This window comes from Symphalangus syndactylus, chromosome 11 (assembly GCF_028878055.3).
Source record: "Symphalangus syndactylus isolate Jambi chromosome 11, NHGRI_mSymSyn1-v2.1_pri, whole genome shotgun sequence".
Lineage (NCBI taxonomy): Eukaryota > Metazoa > Chordata > Mammalia > Primates > Hylobatidae > Symphalangus > Symphalangus syndactylus.
In genome coordinates, this window is record NC_072433.2 from 129,803,179 (window position 1) to 129,826,624 (window position 23,446).

The following is a 23,446-nucleotide window of genomic DNA, read 5'->3' on the forward strand; positions in this document are numbered from 1 at the left end:
CACCTTGCCAACAAGTGCATTGGCCACCACTCTGCCCAGCCGTCTCCTCTTGGCCTGAATGCACTGGCCACCCTTGAGCAAGGTTCATACTCCAAGTATCTCACTTTGTCCTCTTGCTAGCTCCTTGCTCACTGGTGTCACACTACCACTGCGTATGCACAACAGACGCACACAGGTAGTACCCAGAAAGGACTTCAGGGGCTGGAAAACATCTCTGAAGCCCCTCTTGACCTGAGGCTGAAATTTCAGAAGCCCTTCCTCACATCAATGCTAGCAGCGAGGTATCATCATTCCCATCTTAAAGAGGAGGAAACTGTGATTCAGAAAGGTCCAGGGGCTTGCTGAGGGTCACACAGCGTAGGTGGGGGGAGCCAGACTAGGCCGAGTCTGGGCCTGGTGATGTCTCCTCTACCCTGTGGCTGCATTTAGGGTTTTTGTTTGTTTGTTTGTTGTCTCTAACATTAAAAAATAGGCAGGCCTTTCTGAGTTCTCTTGCAATGTTCTTCCCCATTTTCCCACATGGTGTTAAGCTTGATTGTCGCCACTCACCTGCCCAGCACCTGTGGGCAGTGGGGTTGGGGGTGCAGATCTGAGGGAAAGATAACCCCAGATCAAGTTCCACTTCTGAGCACATTTGGGCACTCGTATCTCCTGGAAAGCTTGCATGTGAATGGTCACAGCAGTGTCCTATATAAAAGCCCAAACTGGACCGGGCGCAGTGGCTCGTGCCTGTAATCCCAGCACTTTGGGAGGCCGAGGCGAGTGGATCACCTAAACTCAGGAATTCAAGACCAGCCTGACCAACATGGTGAAACCCGTCTCTACAAAAATTTGCCAGGCATGATGGCAGGTGCCTGTAATCCCAGCCCCTCAAGAGGCTGAGGCAGGAGAATCACTTGAACCAGGGAGGCGGAGGTTGCAGGGAAGCGGAGGTTGCAGTGAGCCGAGATTGTGCCATTGCACTCCAGCCTGGGCGACAGAGCGAGACTCTGTCTCAAAAAAAAAAAAAAAAAACTGGACACAAAATGCCAGCCACGTGCACGTACTTAAACAAACTGTGGCATAGCCATGAAGCAGCATACTTAGAATACTATAGAGCAGCAAAAGAGAATGAGTGGCCTGTCCCTGGTGGTCTAGTGGCTAGGATTCGGCGCTTTCATCGCCGCGGCCCGGGTTCGATTCCCGGTCAGGGAATTGTTTTGCACTGGCCGCCCTCCCGCAGGAATCTTCCTTCACTACGCTGTCAGCCGGCCTGCTCCAAGGGCCAGAGGCAGAACAGTCTCCGCAGCGAGGGGCAAACCCGGGCGAAGGAGGGCAAGTCCTGGTGGACCACCTTCAGGACACACCGCTCCTATTAGCCGGGCGCGGTGGCTCACGCTTGTAATCCCAGCACTTTGGGAGGCCGAGGCGGGTGGATCACGAGGTCAGGAGATCGAGACCACGGTGAAACCCCGTCTCTACTAAAAATACAAAAAAAATTAGCCGGGCGTGGTGGCGGGCGCCTGTAGTCCCAGCTACTCGGAGAGGCTGAGGCAGGAGAATGGCGTGAACCCGGGAGGCGGAGCTTGCAGTGAGCCGAGATCGGGCCACTGCACTCCAGCCTGGGTGATAGAGCAAGACTCCGTCTCAAAAAAAAAAAAAAGAGAATGAGTGGCAGTTATTCATGGAAAGGCACCGGTGAAGCTCACGGCCTTTTCCCTTCTCCAAGGTTGCGGCCCCTCAAGGATGGGACCTTGCTGGGTTGGGCCTTGAATGCGTGTCCCAAGAGAGCCCTTCTCAGACAGCTCTGGGTACATTTTAGAATATTAGAATCGCCTGGGGGACTGGGTGTGGTGGCTGATGTCTGTAATCCCAGCACTTTGGGAAGCTGCGGTGGGGGGATTGCTTGAGCCCAGGAGTCCAAGGCCCAGCCAGCCTGGGTGACATAGTGAGATCCCATCCCTATTTTTTTTTTTTTTTTAAATAGAAGCACCTGGGGGCTTGTGGAGCCCCTATGGCCTCACTCATCTGCTGGTCTCGGGCGAGCCCACAGCAGGTGTGTTTTTATAAGAACCAGAAGCAACTTTTGGCCAGGCGGGCGCGGTAGCTCACGCCTGTCATCCCAGCACTTTGGGAGGCCGAGGTGGGTGGATCACCTGAGGTCAGGAGACCAGCCTGGCCAAATGGTGAAATCTTGTCTCTACCAAAAATACAAAAATTAGCTGCGCATGGTGGCAGGTACCTGTAACTCCAGCTACTCGGGAGACTGAGGCAGGAGAATGGCCTGAACCCGGGAGGCAGAGGTTGCAGTGAGCCAAGATCATGCCACTGCACTGCAGCCTGGGTGAAAGAGCGAGACTCTGTCTCAAAAAAATAAAAAAAGAAAGAAAAGAAAAACTAGTATCAACGTTTGAACACATCAGTCAGAGTCCTCTATAGAACTTGCTGGAACACAGACTGTCCGCCCACCCCTAGGGCTTCTGAGGTAGTAGGCCCAGGATAGGGCCTGAGTATCTGCATTTCTAACAGTTTCCAGGTGATGCTGGCCTGAGGCCCATACTCTGAGAATCCTGGGCTAAGATAAAACTAGAGAATACCCAGATCTGTGCCTTGGGAGAGAACGACAGAGGAGCCTTGGAAAGAAGGAAGCATCTGCCTGAGTGTGGCTTATTTGGGAGTGTGTCTCCAATGTCACCTTTGTCGGGAAGCCCACTGGATTGCTGTGTTCTTGTGTCATTGTGACTCTTGCGTTGATTCTCTCCAAAGGCATCGGTCCCAATAATTACATACCCTATACTGTGAAATTCTTTTTTTTGTTTTGTTTTTGTTTTTTGAGATGGAGTCTCGCTCTGTTGCCAGGTTAGAGTGCAGTGGTGCAATCTTGGCTCACTGCTACCTCCGCCTCCTAGGTTCAAGCGATTCTTGTGCCTCAGCCTCCTCAGTAGCTGGGGCTACAGGTGGGCACCACCAGGCTCGGCTAATTTTTGTATTTTTAGTAGAGATGGGGTTTCACCATGTTAGCCAGGATGGTCTCGATTTCTTGACCTCGTGATCCGCCCAAAGTGCTCGGATTACAGGCATAAGCCACCCCGCCCGGCCTATATTGTGAAATTCTTGAAGGATTGGGGCTGGAGGATTCACTAGGCCAGGGGCTCACTCTGCCTCTTCTCTTTCCCTGAAATCCCCAGGGGCCAAGTGCTTTCCACAGCCTAAGGCATTTGGGATTCCCACATGAGCCGTTTTCTTGTTCTTCTCAGCACCTTCACGCCTGTTCTTCCCTCAGCCCAGAAGACCCCCTCATTCCAGTACCTCTCTCAACCGCTTTCTCACAATTCCTGGGTGCCTTTCTAGATCCCCCGCAGTCTGCCCTGGGGCCCGCCCATCTCCTTCGTGGTTAGCTGCACCCCAGCAGGGCACCACCACGTGAGTTTTGAGCATCTCTCGGCTTGTTCATGCCTCTGGTGTCGTCAGATGTACACAGGACACACAGTCGTGGTTGAATTTCAAACAATAATTTAAGTGCACGCGTGTCCCATGTGGTACTCATGTGTGTGTGTATACTGGAAAATCATCCGGTATTTATCTAGAGTGCAAAGGTAATTGACATCTGTATTTTCGTTTCTTAAACGTAGCAGCCCTCTTCAGGCCCCTTGGTGTCCTCTAAGGACAAGGACTCCTGCTGTCCCCACCTCTGGTCACCGCTGTCACCCTAAGGCCCTCAGTGCTCCCTGGTGCTAGGCACTGTGCTGGGAACTTCACTCTCACTGTTTCCTTTTTTTTTTTTTTTTTTTTTTTTTTGAGATGGAGTTTAGCTCTGTCTCCCAGGCTGGAGTACAGTGGCGCTATCTCAGCTCACTTCAACCTCTGCCTCCTGGGTTCAAGCAATTCTCCTGCCTCAGCCTCCCGAGTAGCTGGCACTACAGGCATGTGCTATCACGTTAGACTAACTTTTTTTGTATTTTTAATAGAGACAGAGTTTCACCATGTTGGCCAGGCCGGTCTCGAACTCCTGACCTCAAATGATCCACCCACCTCGGCCTCCCAAAGTGCTGGGATTACAGGCCTGAGCCACCGTGCCTAGTTTCACTTTCCTTTATCCCACGGCAGCCCTGCAGACCCCAGCTGTTATACCCTTAGCCCCCCACATTCCAGGGGAGGAAACTGAGGCACGGGCTAGGCTTTGGTCAAATATGTTGAAGAAATGCATGTCTGCATAAGCCCTCTAACAGGGAAGATAATTAGGGTCTAATGCATTCCAAGTTCGCAATGAACCGTATCCCAGGGCTGGACGGGAGGGCGCCACAGCGGGGCTGGGCTGAGGGAGGCTGTTCGCCCGGAGGTGCCGCTGGCTCCCTTGCTCTGGAGTGAGCTCACAGCTCCAACTCACCTTTCAGCAAGGGCCATATGTGCACTTCGTGGTCCCCTCGGGAGCCTCTGGTAGGTTAAACATCAGTCCTGAGCTGCGCTTGTTTGGTGCAGCTTCTCTCAGAAGCGTTTCTCTTCTAGGCCGTTTCCTTAGGGCTAGGGAGGCTCCGCTCACCATCGCCCGTGTGGGTCTATCTGCAGCAGGCAAATAACATCTTGGGGGTTCCAAAGGAGGCACAGACACAGAAGATGGATGTGAAGTAGGCAGGACCATGACGTCCATAGAGACGGGAAACAGATGAGTCCTTCCAGGAGCTGGAAAGGGCGCGGGGAGCGCCTGCTTCCTGGGCACGGAATTTCCTCTGGCGGGCGGTGAAAGTGTTTGGCGATGAGTTCCACGTGGCGCTTGCACAACGTTGCGAACGTACTAGATGCACTGAACTGTATGCTCTGAAACAGTTAATTTTTTGTTATGTGGATTTCATCTTATAAAAAACTTTAAAAAAGAGAAGGGGCCGGGGATGGTGTCTTATGCCTGTAATCCCAGTACTTTGGGAGGCTAAGGTGGGTGTATCACTTGAGGTCAGGAGTTTGACACCAGCCCGGCCAAGATGTTCAAACCCCGTCTCTACTAAAAATACAAAAATTAGCCGGGCGTGGTGGTGGGCACCTGTAATCCCGGCTAGTCGGGTGGCTGAGGCAGGAGAATGGCTTGAGCCCAAGAGGCAGAGGTTGCAGTGAGCCAAGATCCCACCACTGCTGTCCAGCCTGCGTGACAGAGTAAGACTCAATCTCAAAAAAAAAAAAAAAAAAAAAAAAAAAAGAAGGGAAGCTTTGGTTCTGCCCAAATCAGTTGTGATGGAGAGGAGGAGAATTAGGGACACTCTCTGACCTTTACCAGGATGCGCCACTGTCATTACAAAAGGAACACTTGTGATTCACAGTGGACTGATGTCTACAAAGTTAAAAGAAGCTACAGCCTCGGACCCTTCAGCCCCCAGCCCTGGGGCAGCTACTGCCATCTCTCACATCTTCTGTGGACGCACATACGTGCTGTTATGGTCAAGGCGTGTCCTCCCAAAAACACGTTGACGCCCTCACCCCTGGTACCTGCGAGTGCAACCTTATTTGGAAATAGGGTCTTTATGCATGCAGTCAAATTAAAATGAGGTCACACTGGAGTTGTGTGGGCCCTAATCCAATGACTGGGGTCTTTATAAGAAGAGCAGAGAGAGACGCTTGGGAATACAGCGATGTGCTGGCGGAGGCACAGACTGCTGTGATATGTGCACACGCCAAGAACGCGGAAGATTGTCAGCCACCGCCAGAAACTGGGAGAGGAAGGAAAGATCTTGCCTGCAGGGTTCAATGGGAACGTGGCCCTGCCAGCATCTTGATTTCAGAGTTTTAGCTTCCAGAACTCAGAGAATAAATATCGGTTGTTTTAAGCCACCCAGTTTGTGTTAGTTGTTTGTTACAGCCCTGGAGACCAAGCAGCCATGGGAAACTCACACACAAAGTTGAATTGAAACTGTTTCCAATTTCTTGTATGTGACTCCCCTTTCCTCCCCTCCCTTCATCTTTCCTTCCTTCCTCTTTTTTTTTTTTAAGCAAAACTAGGATTATATTATGACGATTGTTCTGCAAAAGGTTTTTTTTCTATTGTTTGATGACATAGCAGTGACGTCTCCTTAGGTCAAATCATGTAACACATCTTTTCTCTTTAATTTTATACTATTTAATTTTGTATTTTGTATTGGAGAATTCCAATCATATGCAGAAATAGACAGAATGATGGAATGAGCCCGCATGACTCTATTACCCAGTGCCAAGGAGGGGAGCCAGTCTTGACTCCTCTCTACCCCAGACTGTTTTGACACAAATCTCAGGCTTCCTAACATTTCATCTATAAATATTTCACATATATATGGCCAAAGATAAGAACTCTTTAAAATACCACAATTACCATTAGCATATCATAAAATATTAACAATCAGAGAAAATCAAATATTGGCCAATGTTGAGGTTCCCTTGGTGGGCTCGTAAACACAGCTGCACGCTGGTTTATTCAAATCAGGACTCAAGTGAGATCCCAGCCTGCGCTTGGCTGGGGTCTCTGATGGTTCTCTGCCTCTGCACGTTTCATCCTTGTGTTTTTCGTTTTGTTTTGTTTTGAGATGGAATTTTGCTCTTGTTGCCCAGGCTGGAGTGCAGTGGCGTGATCTCAGCTCACTGCAACCTCTGCCTCCTGAGTTCAAGCGATTCTCCTATGTCAGCCTCCTGAGTAGCTGGCATTACAGGTGCCCACCACCAGGCCCGGCTAATTCTTATATTTTTAGTAGAGACGGGCTTTCGCCATGTTGACAAGGCTGGTCTCGAACTTCAGACCTCAGGTGATCTGCCTGCCTTGGCCTCCCAAAGTTCTGGGATTACAGGCGTGAGCCACTGCACCCGGCTCATTCTTGTGTTTTTGTTGTAGTTTACATGCTGGGGAGGCTGGGCTGTGTGTCCTACAGTTCCCACAGTCTAGTGATCATGTCCCCATGGTGTCATTCAATGTGTCTGCTATCTCCAATATTTCCTGTAAACTGGTGGGTGGGCCTAGAATGGAGGCTTGGTGCAACTCAGGGGATGTTTTTGGCTGCCTGACAGCGTAGGTGCATCACGGTTGATCAACCTTCCCCACAATCTACCCTGAGTTTGTTTCCAGTTTTTGAGTGCCTCAGCTTCAAGGTGGGCCATTCTGGGTCATGGCAATGTCCTGATCAGCAGGCAGCTTGGGACCACTTGGAGATAAGTGAGTGTGTGTTTAGAGTTGGGTACAGGGATGGGGCCATACCAGAGTCTGCAGTTTCTGGAAACAGAGTAGGCAATCCTGTTTTCAACAAAGAATACATTAAGTGCCATTTAGATTATGGAGCTGTGTGATTGGAATCAACCCAGGGCAGATTAGGCCTCCTGGCCCCTATTAATTCTTAAGGAGATGAGGGGGGTGCCCAGGTGAGTGTCCCAGGTAGGAGTCCCCCAAATGCAGGGCGAGGAGTGGCAGCATCTACGAGCTCAGTCACCAACCCAGGGGCTCTGTTTCCTGAGAGTCACGAGACTGGAGTGAGGCAGAGCAAGCCCTCACTCACAATGTACTGGGTCCAGGGCTATGTCCCGGTGGCCTTGAAACACCGGAATCACTTGGAGATTTGGCTGAAGTGGGCTGAGAAGTGGATGGGAAGTGAAAAGATAGAGACAGAAAGTGTAGACACTCCTTCTAAAAGCTCGAGGTTGGCTAATGAGGAAGGAGTAGGTGTATTTCCAATGTAAGGCCCAGAAAAGAGGTAATGTTTAGAGTGGAAACCCATGCTGAGATGTTTATGGGAGGAGCCAGGGAAGAGAGAATGAGGATCGAGGATGGGAGGCTAGTGGATGGGAGGCTATGGGTGTGGGGGGAGTGGGGGTGGAGGGGGCTGTGACTGACACAGGTGGGACCCGGGGGAGAGTCAGGAGGACAGTTTCTAGGTGGTGGAGGGAGTTACTGCCTGTAGCTTGTAAATGGCTTTAAAAAAACAAAAAGGCTGGGCATGGTGGCTCACGCCTGTAATCCTAGCACTGTAGGGGGCCAAGGCAGGTGGATCACTTTAGTCCAGGAGTTCAAGACCAGCCTGGGCAACATGGCAAAATATTGTCTCAATTAAAAATACCAAAAAAAAAAAAAAAAAAAAAAAAAAAAGCCCTGGTGTGATGACACACACCTGTAGTCCTAGCTTCTCAGGAGGCTGAGGTGGGAGAATCAAATTGCTTGAGCCTGGGAGGTGGAGGTTGCAGTGCACCAAGATCATGCCACTGCACTCCAGCCTGAGTAACAGAGCAAGACTCTGCCTCAAAAACAAAACACAAAATTCGTATTTTATTGAGGTGAAATTCACATAACAAAATCAACCATCTCACAGCAAACATTGTAATGGGATCTAGTACACTCACAATGTCATGTGACCACCACTTCTATTCAGTTCTGAAACATTTGAAAGAAACCCTGTACCCATTAGCAGTTTCTCCCCATTCCCCCTTCCCCAGTCCCAATCTGCTTTCTGCTCCTACGAGTTTGCCTGTCCCGGGGATTTCCTGTGAGTAGAATCACATACCGTGTGGCTTGTTGTGTCTGGCTTCTTCCGCTTAGCGTGATGTCTTCCAGGTTCATCTGTGTTGTAGCAAGTGTGTTTCCCGGGGCTGTAGCCACCGAGTAGCAAAAATGTGGTGGCCTAAATTTCAATGTATTGTCTCACAGTTCTAGAAGCTCGCAGTCAAAACTCAAGGAGTCAGGAGGGCTGTGCTCTCTCTGGAGGCTCCAGGGGAGAATCTGTTTCATGCTTCTCTTCAAGCTTATAGCATGGCCAGCAATCCCCAGCGTTTGTTGACCAATGGACACGTCACTCCAGCCTCTGCTTCCGTCATCACACGGTTGTCTCCTGTGTCTCCACATGGACTTCACTGTGTGCATGTTTATCTTTGCAAAATTCTCCTTTTTGCAAGAACATCGCTCGTGTTTGACTTCATCTGACCTTGATCACTTCTGTAAAGACCCCCTCTAGATAAAGTCACATTCTGGTGTACCAGGTGTTACGCTTTCAAAGAACGGTTTTGCCGAGGCCACAGTTTAACAACATCCACGTGCATCGGTATTGCATTCCTGTTCCAGGCTGAGTTGATGCTCCACTGTCTGGATGGACCACATTTTGCTTCTCCATAATCCGTGGATGGGCATTGGGCAGTGTCTGACTCTTGGGTCTCGTGAACTGTGCTGCTGTGAGCAGAGTACCTGTTTCCAGTACCCTTGGTTACAGAGCTGGGAGTGTGTAGGTGGCTTTTACTCACACAGGGAAGTCGGAGGCTGGGTCTTCTCTCCTTTGGGCTCTGGACTCTGCCCCCGCAGTCACAAAACACAGGCGAGTAAGGGAGGTCTCTGCGGCCAACCCCCCCTCCCCTCCAGTGTCAGTGCAGCATGGCACCCTGTCACCTCATGACCTCCTCAATCCACCTAGCTCATTCTCCAGGGACATATGGGTGCACAGCCCTGGGCCTTCAGATGTCCAGAGCACCTGAGAAAGGTTGGGGGCACATGCTAGTCCTGCCCTCAAAGGCAAGGGAATGGGTGGCTTTGATCCTTTTCTTCTTTCTTTTTCCTTTTCTTTTTTTTTGAGACAAAGTCTCACTCTGTTGCCCAGGCTAGAGTGCAGTGGCACGATCTTGGTTCATTGCAACCTCCACATTCCAGGTTCAAGCAATTCTCCTTTACTCAGCCTCCCGAGTAGCTGAGATTACAGATGCCTGCCACCATGTCTGGCTAATTTTTGTATTTTTACATAATACCATGTTGGCCAGGCTGGTCTAGAACTCCTGACCTTAGATAATCTGCCTGCCTCGGCTTCCCAAAGTGCTGGGATTACAGGTATGAGCCACAGTGTCTGGCCCTTTTCTTCTGGATTTTTATTGTGGTAAAATATACATAACATAAAATTCACCATTTTAACCATTTTTAAGGCTATGGTTCACTGGCATTAAGTATATTCCCATTGTTATGCAACCATCACCAACATTTGCCTCCAAAACTCTTTCATCTTTCCCAAAGAGATGCTGTAGTCATTAAACACAAACTCCCCAACCCCTGGTAACCTCTGCTCTCCTTTCTGTCTGTGTGAGTTTGACTATTTTAGGGACCTCCTGTAACTGGAATCCTATAGGATTTGTCCTTTCGGGTCTGGCTTATTTCACCAGGCAAAACGTCTTCAAGGTTCATCCATGTTGTAACGTGTGTAGGTTCTGGGCAGTCACACTGAAGGTAGTTGGGCTCTTATCCTGAGAGCACTGGAATCTCTGCAAGTGTTTTCAAGCATGGGGCATGTGTGTGTGTGTGTGTGTGTGTGTGTGAGTGATGGGATTTATGTGTTTCGAGCCAGGTGCAGTGGCTCACGCCTGTAATCTCAGCACTTTCGGAGGCTGAGGTGGGCGGATCACCCGAGGTCGGAAGTTTGAGACCAGCCTGGCCAACATGGTGAAACCCCCGTCTCTACTAAAAATACAAAAACAAATTAGCGAGGCATGGCGGTGCGTGCCTGTAGTCCCAGCTACTAAGGAGGCTGAGGCAGGAGCCTCGCTTGAACCCCGGAGGAGGAGGTTGTAGTGAGCCGAGATCGCACCACTGCACTCCAGCCTGGGTGACAGAGCGAGACTCCACCTCAAAAAAAAAAAAAAAAAAAAAAAAGGAAAAGTGAATTCGGTGTAGTGAGTGAGAAATGGCAAGGCTGAGGGCAGCTGAGGGAGTGCGGGGGATGGGGGTAGTGCCAAGCCCCCAGCCTGCCTCCACGTGTGGTATGAGCAAGAATCAAGCACTTTTATTTGGTACAACGGAAGCAGATTTTGAGAATGGGGGGGAAATGTCTTGTGCAATCCACATTTTTCTTTGAAGTAACTCTACAAAGAATGCAATGTTGACTTAAAGAGGGCTCCCAATGGATAGCTAAGCCTGCTTAAAGATCTGTGTAATCGCTGCTGTGCTCCTGGGCACTGGGCATAAGTGAGAAGCAGCCCCAGTAAACCGAGGTGGCTAGCACAGCTTTTCTAAGCAAACAGGCATTTGGGAGGAGATGGTTTGGGGTTGGGGAGGGCGGCTGGCAAGAAGGAAGAGTGGGATTTGTGATCTCTATTACAGCTAAAGGAGGAAGTTACTCAGTATCTCTCCTGCTTCCTCTTTCCCAGTTTCCAATAACCTGGTGGAAAAGGAAAAGATGAGCATCACATCCTGGGTGTCAGGATGCTAGAAATGGTTTTGCAAAAATACCTCACACTTTCCTGTTTCTGAGGTGTCCTTTGTATTAGCAAAGCCTCCCGAAGCCTCAGGTGTTTCACTTGGCTTCTTTCCAGGCCCGTGGGTCTCAACACAGAGTTCTGGGACTTCCAGAACTTGGTTGTGCTTCCCCTCCCCTTTTCTTCGGTTATTTAAAATGTCCCATAGAACCAGGCTGTGATACCACCTATCATCAGCAGGAGGCACTCTCTGCAATATAGTGCACACTTGATGGAGAATCCTGGAAGTCTGAGGTTCAGGATTCTAAATATGTACATTGTTGCCCTACTCTGTCCGCTTACAAGTTTCAATTCTGTTAAATAAGTGGGCTCAGCCTGGGCAACATAGGGAGACCCTGTCTCTACAAAATATTAAAAAATTAGCCAGGCACAATAGCATGCACCTCTGGTCCTGCTATTCAGGAGGCTAAAGCAGGAGGATCACCTGAGCCTGGGAGGTTGAGGCTGCCGTGAGCTATGACTGCACCACTGCACTCCAGCCTGGGTGACAAAAAAAAAAAAAAAAAAGCTTGCTTAAAAATAGATGCATCAGTATTAGCCAACAACTAACAACTGGAACCAAGATATTCATCGACAGGACAATAAATACATTGTGATCTACTCATACAGTAGAATACTAAGCTGCTGTGAAAATTAGCGTACTGTTGCTACATGCAATATCTTGTATAAATTTCACTAACAATGTTGAGTGAAAGAAATCAGACAAGAAAGCATGTATGAGTGTATACTGCATGGCACCATTTCCACAAAGTTCAAACCCTGGCAAACCTAATCTATGAGGATTGAAACCATGATAGCAGTTGCCCCTCAGGTAGGTAGGTAGGCTGAGGGAGCATCAAGGGACTAGCCATATCTGTTTCTTAATTTGGAGGCTGATTATAAGGGTTAGTTTGTGAGCTGTACACATATGCACAATTTGTGTGTGCGTGTTATGCTTTAAAAAAAACACATGTGGCTGGGCACAGTGGCTCACACCTATAATCCCAGCACTTTTGGGAGGCCGAGGCAAGCAGATCACCTGAGGTCAGGAGTTTGAGACCAACCTGGCCAACATGGTGAAACCTCATCTCTACTAAAAATACCAAAAAAAATTAGTGTGGTGTGGTGATGTGTACCTGTAATCCCAGCTACTTGGGAGGCTGAGACAGGAGAATCTCTTGAACCCAGGAAGTGGAGGTTATAGTGAGCTGAGATCATGCCACTGTACTCCAGCCTGGGTGACAGAGTGAGACTCCATCCCAAAAAAAATAATAAAAATAAAAAATAAATTTAAAAATTCATCAGTACAAAAGTTCAATCTGCTAAACAGCAACCCTGCTCTTTTCACAGATTGATGGACAGAGTGAGCTGAAAGCCACAGAGAAAGAGAAGAAGGTGACAGCCCTGCCCCCCAAGGAAGCATGCAAATGCCAGAAGGAGGATTTGGCCAAAGCGTTTTGTGTAAGAATTGAATTTGCATCTGGTGCTAATCGTGATAAGGTTTTATGTTTAAAAGAAAGCAACACAAAGCCCTGAACAGTGCTTTGAAATTCTGTGTTAGGATCAATTTTATCATCAAGGTTGGAAAATATTGTTGATGTTGAATGGTTCAGATTCCACAGGTAGAATATCAGTACTTGTCAGTAGAGCTCATCTTCCCCAGGCCCTTACTGGAAGACGCCATCCTTTCAGACACTCTTGTGTACGCTGCGTCTCTTCAGCCTCACATTTCTTGGCAAAAACATGAAGGGATGGAAGATGAAGTTGAGACACAGAAGGTAGCACAGTCCAGTGTTAGAGGTAGCACAGCCCAGCGTGGAATCCAGCTGTTTCACATCAGAGCCCAAACTCCTCGTCATCCGGTATGCCCACCGTCGTCTTTTATAATCCGTGGAGTTGCCAGGTACTAAAACCAAATTCTCCCAAGTTTCTCAAGTGAGTTTGAATTATTTCCTGGCCAGTGCAAGACAGGAAACATTTGCATTGCACACGTGTTTGTGTGTGGGTGTGTGTGTGTGTGTGTCCATGCATGCGTGCATGTGCGTACTCATTACCACTACATTTTGGGAGAGCAAATAAAAAGCCCCCAGGAAAAGGGCACATGCTACAATTTGGGGAAGCTGGAAGCCAATGTTTCATGTGTCTTTTCTTGAGAATAACTCAAGTCTCTTTAAATTCAAGTCCTGTGTATTAGTATTTGGAAAGGGGGAGGAAGTATTTCTTCTCTGCCTAAACATTATCCCTACTTAGAAAATGAGCTAGATTTTCTTTCACCATTCAAAAGTGTCTAGAAATCAATTCTGTTTTCCCTGTTCCCTCTACCAGCAAGTACAGTTTTCTTGTTACTGGCTTTTTAAAAACAAGGACACTTTTGTTGTGACCAGAACAGCAAAGTTTCCTTCCATTATGAGTGACTTATAAATTAGCTGTATTTAATGAGTTTGTTTACAGAAAGAGCTTGAATGGTGTTGGGTACAATATAATTGTTTTAGCTACTGTTTCTTTTTTTTTTTAATTTTTGTGGGTACATAGTAGGTGTATATTTATGGGTTCCAGAGCTACTTTGATACAGGCATACACTGTATAATAATCACATCAGGGCAAACGGGGTCTCCATTACCTCAAGCATTTATCCTTTGTGTTACAAGTCATCCACTTACACTCTTTTAGTTATTTTAAAATGTACAATTAAATTATTTTTGAAAACAGTCACTCTGTCGTGCCAGCAAATACTAGGTCTTATTTATTCCTTCTAACTATATTTTTGTACCCATAGCCCTCTCCACTTTCTCCCAGCTACCCTTACCAGGCCCTGGTAACCATCCTACTATCTCCATGAGTTCAGTTATTTTAATTTTTAGCTCCCACAAATCAGTGAGAACCTGCAAAGTTTGCCTTTCTGCATCTGGAGGCCACTATGTTATTTGACTTAATATACTGACCTCCAGTTCCAACCATGTTGTTGCAGATGACAGGATCTCGTTCTTTTTTATGGGTGCATAGTACTCCATTGTGTATATGTACCACATTTTCTTTATTCATTTGTCTGTTGATTGGCACTTAGGCTCCTTCCCAACCTTGGCTATTGTGAATACTCCTGCGATAAACATGGGAGTGCAGATAGCTCTTCAATATTCTGATTTCCTTTCTTTTGGTTATGTATCTAGGAGTGGGATTGGGGATAATATAATAGTTGTATTTTTAGTTTTTTGTTTTTTTTTTCTTTTTCCTTTTTTTTTTGAGATGGAGTCTCACTCTGTCGCCCAAGCTGGAGTGCAGTGGCACAATCTCTGCTCACTGCAAGCTCCACCTCCCGGGTTCATGCCATTCTCCTGTCTCAGCCTCCTGAGTAGCTGGGACTACAGGCGCCTGCCACCATGCCCGGCTAATTTTTTTTTGTATTTTTAGTAGAGATGGGGTTTCACTGTGTTAGCCAGGATGGTCTCGATCTCCTGACCTCATGATCTGCCCGCCTTGGCCTCCTAAAGTGCTGGGATTACAGGTATGAGCCACCGTGCCCAGCATATTTTTAGTATTTTGAGGAACCCTCCGAAGTGTTCACCAGAGTCATACTAATTAACGTTCCTACCAACAGTGTACAAGGGTTCCTTTTTCTTCATATCCAGGATTTGTTATTACCTGACTTTTGGATAAAAGCCGTTTTAACTGTGATCAGATGATACCTCATTGTAGTTTTGATTTGCATTTCTCTGATCAGTGATGGTGAGCACCTTTTCATGTACCTGTTTCGCATGCATATGTCTTCTTTTGAGAAATGTCTATCCAGATCTTTGGCCCATTTTAAAAGCAGATTATTAGGTTTTCTCCTATAGAGTTGTTTGAGCTCCTTATACATTCCCGTGTCAGATGGGTAGTTTGCAAATATTTTCTTCCATTCTGTGGGTTGTCTCTTCACTTTGATGATGATTTCGTTTGCTGTGCAGAAGCTTTTTAACTCGATGTGATTCCATTTATCCACTTTTGCTTTGGTTGCCTCTGCTTGTAGTATATTAGTCAAGAAATCTTTGCCCAGTTCAATGTCCTGGAGAGTTTCCCCAATGTTCTCTTGATAGTTTCATAGTCTGTGATCTTAGATTGAAGTCTTTAATCTTTTTTTTTTCTGAGACGGTGTCTCACTCTGTCGCCCAGGCTGAAGTGCGGTGGCGCAATCTCAGCTCACTGCAACCTCCGCCCTCTGGGTTCAAGCAATTCTCCTGCCTCAGCCTCCTGTAGTAGCTGGGATTACAGGCATGCACAACCACATCCAGCTAATTTTTGTATTTTTAGTAGAGCTAGAGTTTTGCCATGTTGACCAGGCTGATCTCAAACTCCTGACCTCAGGTAATCTGCCCACCTCGTCTTTAATCCATTTTTATTTGATTTTTATTGATAATGAGAGATGGGGGTGAAATTTCACTCTCCTGCATATGGAGATTTTGTTTTCCCAGTACCATTTATTAAAGAGATTGCCCTTTCCCCAGTGGATGTTCTTGACATCTTTGTCAAAAACGAGTTCACTGCAGATGTATGGATTTATGTCTGGGTTCTCTGTTCTGTTTCACTGATCTCTGTATCTGTTTTTATGACAGTACCATCCTGTTTTGGTTACTAAAGCTCTGTAGTATAATTTAAAGTCAGGTAATATGATTCCTCCAGTGTTGTTCTTTTTTCTTAAGTTATCTTTGGCTATTCTGGGTCTTTTGTGGTTGCATATAAATTTTTAAATTGTTTTTTCTATTTCTGTTAAGAATGTCATTGTTATTTTAATAGGGATTCCATTAAATCTATAGATTGCTTTGGGTAGTATGGACATTTTCACTATATTGATTTTTCCAACCCATGAACATGGAATACCTTTCCATTTTTCTGTGTCTTCTTCAGTTTCTCGCATCCATGTTTTATAGTTTTCACTGTAGAGATCTTTTACTTCTTTAAGTTAATTCCTAGATATTTAATTTGTAGCTGTCGTAAATGGGATTACTTAATTGGTTTCTTTTTCAGATTGCTTTCTCTTAGTGTATAGCAGTGCTGCTGATCTTTGTAATTTGAGTTTGTGTCCTCTGACTGTACTGATTCTGTTGATGAGTTCTAATAGTTTTAGGTGGAGTCTTTAGGTTTTTTCAGACGTAAGATCATATCACCTGCAAACAAGGATAATTTGACTTCTTCCTTTCCAATTTGGATGCCGTTTATTTCTTAATCTTGTCCGATTGCTCTAGCTAGAACTTACAGTATTCTGTTGAATAATAGTGGTAAAAGTGGGTATCCTACAGGAAAAGCTTTCAGTTTTTCCTCATTCGGTATGACAGTAGCCCTCGGTCTGTCATATATGGCTTTTATTACATTGAGATACGTTCCTTTTATACCTAGTTTTTTTAGGGTTTTTATCACGAAGGGATGTTGAATTTTGTCACCTTTTTTCAGCATTAATTGAAATGATCATATGGTTTTTGTTTTTCATTCTGTTGATAAGATGTGTCACATTAACTTGTGTGTGGTGAACCATCCTTGCACCCTTGGGATAAATCGCACTTGGTCATGATGAATTTTCATTGTAATGTGTTATTGCATTCAATTTGCTTGTATTTTGCTGAGCATTTTTGCATCAACAGTCATCAGTGGTATTGTCCAGTAGTTTTCTTTTTTAAATGTGTCTTTGTCTGGTTTTGGTATCGGGGTAATACTGGTCTCGTCAAATGAAAGTATTCCCTACTCATCTATTTTTTGGAATAATTTAAATGGGATTGGTATCGATTCTTTGAATGTTTGGTAGAATTCAGCAGTGAAGCCACTGGGTCCTGGGCTTTTCCTAACTGGAAGACTTTTTATTATGGCTTCGATTGTATTCCTTGTTATTGGTGTATTCAGGTTTTGGATTTCTTCATGGTTCAATCTTGGTAGGTTCTGTGTGTCTAGGAATTTATCCATTTCTTCTATATTTTCCAATTTATTGGTATATAGTTGCTCATGTTAGCTACTAATGCCCTTTGAATCTCTGTGATATAATTTGAAAAGTCTCCTTTTTCATTTCTGTTTGTATTTATTTGGTTCTTCCCTCTTTTTTTCTTAGCCTGGCTAAAAGTTTGTCAGTTTTGTATATTTTTTCAAAAAATACTCTCATTTCTTAAGACAGGCCTATTTTTAAAAATGTCTGATTGTGGTAAATACACAACATAAAATTTACTATCTTAATCATGTTTTTTTTTTTTTTTCCAAGACGTCTCACTCTGTTGCTGAGGCTCGAGTCCAGTGCTGCAATCAAGGCCCAGTGCAGCCTCCACCTCCTGGGCTTAAGCAATCCTCCTGCCTCAGCCTCCTGAGTAGCTGAGACTACAGGAGTCTGCCACCACAATGGGCTAATTTTTTTAATTTTTTGTAGAGCCGAGATCGTGCTATATAGCCCAGACTAGTCTTGAACTCCTACGTTCAAGCCATCTCCCCACCTCAGCCTCCTAAAGTTTTGGGATTATAGGTGTGAGTCACTGTGCCTGGCCTTAACCATTTTGAAGTGTACATTGTAGTTGCATTAAGTACATTCACACTGTTGCACAACCATCATCATTCTCTATCTCCAGAATTTTTTTTTTTAACATTTACCAGTTTATTACAATTTTTTTTTTTTTTGAGATGGAGTTTCGCTGTTGTTGCCCAGGCTGGAGTGCAATGGTACGATCTCAGCTCACTGCAACCTCCGCCTCCCAGGTTCAAGCCATTCTCCTGCCTCAGCCTCCTGAGTGGCTGGGATTACGGGCACATGCCACCACGCCTGGTATTTTTAGTAGAGACAGGGTTTCTTCATGTTGGTCAGGCTGGTCTCGAACTCCCGAACTCAGGTGATCTGCCTGCCTTGGCCTCCCAAAGTGCTGGGATTACAGACATGGGCCACAAAGCCCTACCAGTTTATTATAAAGGCAAAGGTAACTATGAAGAGACGCATAGGGCAGGTAATGGGGGAAGGGGCACAGAGCTTCCATGCCCAGTGCTGCTATGAACATGATTGTTCAAACATCTCCCTGGATGCCACTCTCCAGGAGCATCCTCGTGTTCAGCTATGTGAAAACTCACTGAATCCTATCTTTGGGTTTTGAGGGAAGCTTCATGACATCATTCCTTCCCCCAGACTATAGGGTGGGACCCTCTCATGGGAGGGTCTTAAGACCCACAGTCAGCAAGGCAGGGTACATGAGCATCTCCAGTATTCTTTTCATCTTGTAAAACTGAATCTGTCTCCATTAAACACTCACTCCCCATTCCCTCTCCCTCCAGCCTCTGGCACCCACCATTCTACTTTTTGTCTCTATGAATTTGACTAGTCTATGTCATTCATATGTGGAATCAACAGAATTTGTCTTTTTGTGACTCGTTTATTTCACTTCATCCTCAAGGTTCAACTTAAAGGTGTATCCATGTTGTAGCATGTGCCAGCATTTTCTTTTGTTCTGAGGCTGAATAGTATTTCATTGTGCGTGTACACCACGTTTCATGCATTCATTCATCCCTCGACAGATTGGTGGCTTGTTTCCTCCTTTTTGCTTTTGTGAACAGTGCTGTGAATGTGGTTGTACAAACATGTCTTGGAGCCCCGCTGGCAGTTCCTTTGGGTGTATACCCCAAAGTGGAATTGCTGGATCTGGTAGCTCCCTTTTTAATTTTTTGAGGAACCACCACACATTTTCCATAACACCTGCACCATTTTATGTTCCCAAGACCTATTTTTTTTTTAAGAAGAAAATATGTGTTTCTGCATTTCTAGAAGTCTACGCTGCACTTCCATTTGTTGAAATTTAAGACCAGAGTCATCTTTTCTGCTGTAATTATAATGGTCACTGGCCTGTGTCTTTTCCTCCTCTCTCTGCCCCATCTGCACGGGGTCTTTGAACAAGTCCCAGAACCTTGGTGGACAAGCCCGTGTGCCTGGTCCATCATGGAAGCTGCTGCCTTTCAGAGTGGGAGGCTGTCCCTTGTTGCCTCATTCCTTGCTGGGCCCATTGGTGAGCTTGTGCCTGACCTCTCTTTCCAGGTGGACTTACACACTGGGTTGTCGGAGTTCTCGGTGACGCAGCGCCGGCTGGCCCATGGCTGGAATGAGTTTGTTGCTGACAACAGCGAACCTGTGTGGAAGAAATATCTGGATCAGGTAGGACCAGAGGTGTCATTCTTTGCGTTAACAAGCATAAGCCAGGGAGGGTGGGGCAGCCATTCCATCTTTCAGTGTTGTTGGAAGGCATCCTTGGACAGCTCCCACCCGTTTCGCGCTGCGCCAGCCAGCCTGAGCATCAATCATGAGCAAATCACCAACTCCCAGGCAGCCGGGATCAGGAAAAACAGCGATTACTTTCGTAGACAGTTGAGCAGGCCCCGGGCCCCACACAAAATGAGTAAGTGAATAAGTAAGGATGCACTTACTAATCGTCCTCCTAATCAGGGATTTGCCCATGAGGAAGGAGAAGTGCAGAAGTTGAAAGATTTCCCCAGAGTTGCCAGGTTTAGCAAATAATAATACAGGATGCCCTGTTAAATTTCAATTTCAGGCCGGGCGTGGTGGTTCACGCCTGTAATCCAAGCACTTTGGGAGGCTGAGGCGGGTGGATCACTTGAGCCCAGGATTTCAAGACCAGCCTGGCCAACGTGGTGAAACCCCGTCTCTTCTAAAAATATAAAAATTAGCCAGATGTGGTAGTGCATGCCTGTAATCCCAGCTACTGAGGAGGCTGAGGTGGGAGGATTGTTGGAACCCAGGAGGTGGAGGTTGCAGTGAACTGAGATTGTGCCACTGTTCTCCAGCCTGGACGACAGAGTGAGACCCTGTCTCAAACAACAACAACAAAGTGAATTTCAGATAGATAAACAAGAAGCAATTTCTAGTATAAGTGTGTTCCAAATATTACAGTGGACATGCTTATATTAAAAACAAAAAGTTCTTTGTTTATCTGAAATTCAGATTTAACTGAGTGTGCTATAGAATCTGTAACCTGAGCCCAAAGTCACATAGCAGTGAGGAGCAGTGCAGAGAAGTGCAGCCAGGGAGCTGCACCCAGAGCCCCTTCCCTTGCTAGCTGCTGCTATCGGTGCTGGCGCGGTGCTGAATGAATGGCACACAATCAAATGCCTGGAAGCCACTAAGAAGAGGAAAGAAAAAACTGCAATTGACATGGCTCCAAGTTCCAGTCTGGAAGTCTGCAGGCCCCGCCACCTTTGCAGGACCAGTTCAGAAAGGCCCAGTGAGCAGGCAGAATTTTCCAGGTGTCTGAGGGCATTTAGATGGCCTTAGATCCCCTTTTCCAGCCTTTTGCATGCTCTTGGCCCCATCCCTTACATCCCCTTCTTCATTCTCTGGCCGCTGGGCTGCCCCAGGCTTCAGCTGCCTTTCTATTGGCTGTGTTTACAGCTTCCTCCATTGGTCGATTCTGGAACCAATCACATCCCTCCGTGCAGCATCCTCTGTCTCCACTCTCCTTGAGGTCCCCTCCTTGATCACAGCTCAGTTCTCAGTGTTCTGGGAATGTTATTCATCGATGCGTTTTGGCATCAAAAGAGGCTTCTGGGTATGCAGGTGGTTCTGGCTAGCCCCGAAGCTTCCTAAAACTGCAGGGCTGGGAAGAGGCAGTGGAGGCTCCCGGAAGTTGGGGTTCAGGGAAGGAGGCTGAGACATGGGCTGGGAGGGAGGAGCACCCCTCTGCAGCTGGAGGTCTCTTTGCTCTGCCCTGGCACCCCTTCCACTAGGACCCGCTCCCCCACTTCCCCTGGTTGTCCTCCTTCCCCTCTGCCCTGTCGAAACCCACCGTGAACATCTTCCTTCTCACCAAGGATCCTCTTCCAGCCTCCAGCCAGGGTGTTCCCCAGAATGAAATCTCTTAAATTTCTTGAGAGCAGAGGACCTGCTCATTCATCTTATAGCTTGTCGGTTCAGCAGTGCATCTGTGGGAATCCTTGTAGGACTGGACGGGAGCTCCTGACGGCTGGGTTTTCCTGCCCTTGCGTATGCAGGTTCTGTCTGCACTCCCTTATTAATTCCTTACATGTGTTGAGTTCCTGCTGCGTCCCAAGTGTTGCGATTCTCCTATCCTTGCCCCCGTGACAGGGCACTCATCACCTCACAAGGCAGCCCTGTCCCTCTGTCTCAGGAGTCTCACCATTAGGAATTCTACCTTAGCACGACCTAAGGCTCTGGACGGGATGGCAGGGAGGCCCTGGGCTGGTGCTCTGAGGAGGTGGCATCTGGGGGGCAGAGACCTGAGTGAAATGAGGAGAGAAGCCGTGTGAGGATGTGGATGGAGGGTGTCGCTGGAGGGCAGGGTGCAGAGTCCCTGAGGGGACAGGAGCCTGGCAGCCTGGGAATCAAGGTGCCCAGACCTGGTGCTTTTTTGTGTGTGTGTGTGGGATACAGTTTCTCTGCTGTCCAAGCGGGAGTGCAGTAGCATAAACACGGCTGACTGTAGCCTCAACTTCCCAGGCCCAAGTGATCCTCCTGCCTTAGCCTTCTGAGTAGCTGGGACCACAGGTGCACCTGACTATGCCCAGCTAATTTTTTCATTTTTTTGTAAAGATGGGGTTTTGCTGTGTTTCCCAGGCTGGACTGAATGTCCTAGGCTCAAACAGTCCTCCCATTTCTGCCTCCCAAAGGGCTGGGATTACAGTGTGAGCCTCTGCGCCCAGCCCTTGTTGATATTTTAACTCTCTTCCTTATACTGATCTTTGGTCTGCCTTCTGAATCCAGTTTTATGTGTTTGTGTTTCTTTTCAATCCTCTGGAACATGAGCTACCATGAGATGTCTCTGAAAGGAAAGGGCAGATATATAAAATAAAGCAAAAGTCTTCTCAGGAAGTTTTGGGAAGAGCTGTTTTAGAGAGGGGCATCATTGGAGTCCCTAGAGGCTGTTACAGGAGCAGGTTGGTACTGAGTTTAGTGACTGGGATGTGCAGGATTTGGGAAGCTGGTGTGGTGAGAGAGGATCCTTGGCCGTTCTGAGCCAGGACTGGCATCTTGCTGAAGGTCCTGGCCTGGAGCCTCATGGAGATGTGGAGAGGCGAGACCAAGAACTCAGAGGCAGGGCTGAGGCCGGTGTCTTCAGGGGGTCAGTGTCGGGACGACTCCTGGGAGGGTCAGTGGGGTGGAGTTCCAGGCAGAGGAGGACCACTGCTTGGGGGTGGTCTCCCCAGCCCTCGGTCACCATGGTGTTGACCTGGAGGCCTGGCCCTGAACTGAGAGCCCTGTCACACAAGCTTCTGCACAGTAAGAAACCCATTCTGGTCCCTGAAACTAAAGAATGTGGCCCACCCTGTTATTTCCTCTTCAGTTTAAAAACCCCCTGATCCTGCTGCTGCTGGGCTCTGCCCTGGTGAGTGTCCTCACCAAGGAGTATGAGGACGCCGTCAGCATCGCCGCGGTGAGTTCCCTGACAGCGCTCGGCTCCCGGGTGCGCAGCCACAGGTCTGCTGAGTCTCTGCTTGTTATTATATACAAAGAAAAAAAGAGTTAGCTGTAGCGGGGGGAAAGGAACATAAAGAGGAAAGAAAGGAAAGGAAATCTACGTCCTTCTTTACCCTAATATCAAGGTGCCCTGGTTTATTCGGCCACTGCTTGCTTGGTGGACACACAGGTGCTTCTGGGTCTTTGCTGGAGCAGTGTTGCAGGGAATTCCTTTCCCGTGACCCTGGGATGGGGGAATAGAGCCTGGGCTGTGCACATTCGCCTTCCGAAGAACAACAACTTTGATCCATTACCCAGACATAACCACTGAGCACTCAATTTTTTTTATTTAGATGAAATTTGCATAATAAAATATTCACTATTTCACAGTGAACAATTCATTGAAATTGAGTACATTCAGGACGTGGTGCAACCACCAGCTCTGCCTAGTTCCAAAACATTTGCATCACCCCAGAAGGCAACCCTGTGCTCACCAGTCACTTGCTGTCCCCTCTCCTACCAGCCCTTGGCAACCACCAATCTGTTTCTATCTCTGTGGGTTGAATGACCTATTCTGGATATGTCACAGAAATGGATTCAGATGGATGAGCTCATGTCCTTTGCAGGGACATGGATGAAGCTGGAAACCATCATTTTAAGCAAACTATCACAAGGACAGAAAAGCAAACACCTCATGATCTGACTCATGGACACAGGGTGGGGAACATCACACACCGGGGCCTTTCATAGGGTCAGGGGGCTGGGGGAGGGATAGCATTAGGAGAAATACCTAATGTAAATGACGAGTTGATGGGTGCAGCAAACCAACATGGCACATGTATGCATATGTAACAAACCTGC

At 47.2% G+C, this 23,446-nt stretch overlaps 1 protein-coding gene and 1 non-coding gene across 4 annotated transcripts in view; both read left to right on the forward strand.

Moving 5' to 3' along the window:
* The window catches only part of ATP2C2 (ATPase secretory pathway Ca2+ transporting 2), an 89,659-nt gene that overhangs the window by 17,551 nt on the left and 48,662 nt on the right, over positions 1–23,446 (forward strand). For 2 of the 3 annotated variants that reach the window (XM_055299737.2, XM_055299738.2), the window contains exons 2-4: positions 12,526–12,636; positions 19,196–19,312; positions 22,473–22,562. In XM_055299737.2, the coding sequence (XP_055155712.1) occupies positions 12,526–12,636; positions 19,196–19,312; positions 22,473–22,562 (318 nt within the window). Of the gene's footprint in view, positions 1–12,525; positions 12,637–19,195; positions 19,313–22,472; positions 22,563–23,446 lie in introns of those variants that run through there. The other variant, XM_055299739.2, reaches the window with a different exon arrangement.
* On the forward strand, positions 1,123–1,194 carry TRNAE-UUC (transfer RNA glutamic acid (anticodon UUC)). Its single transcript has one exon. It is a non-coding gene; the product is annotated as a tRNA-Glu (tRNA).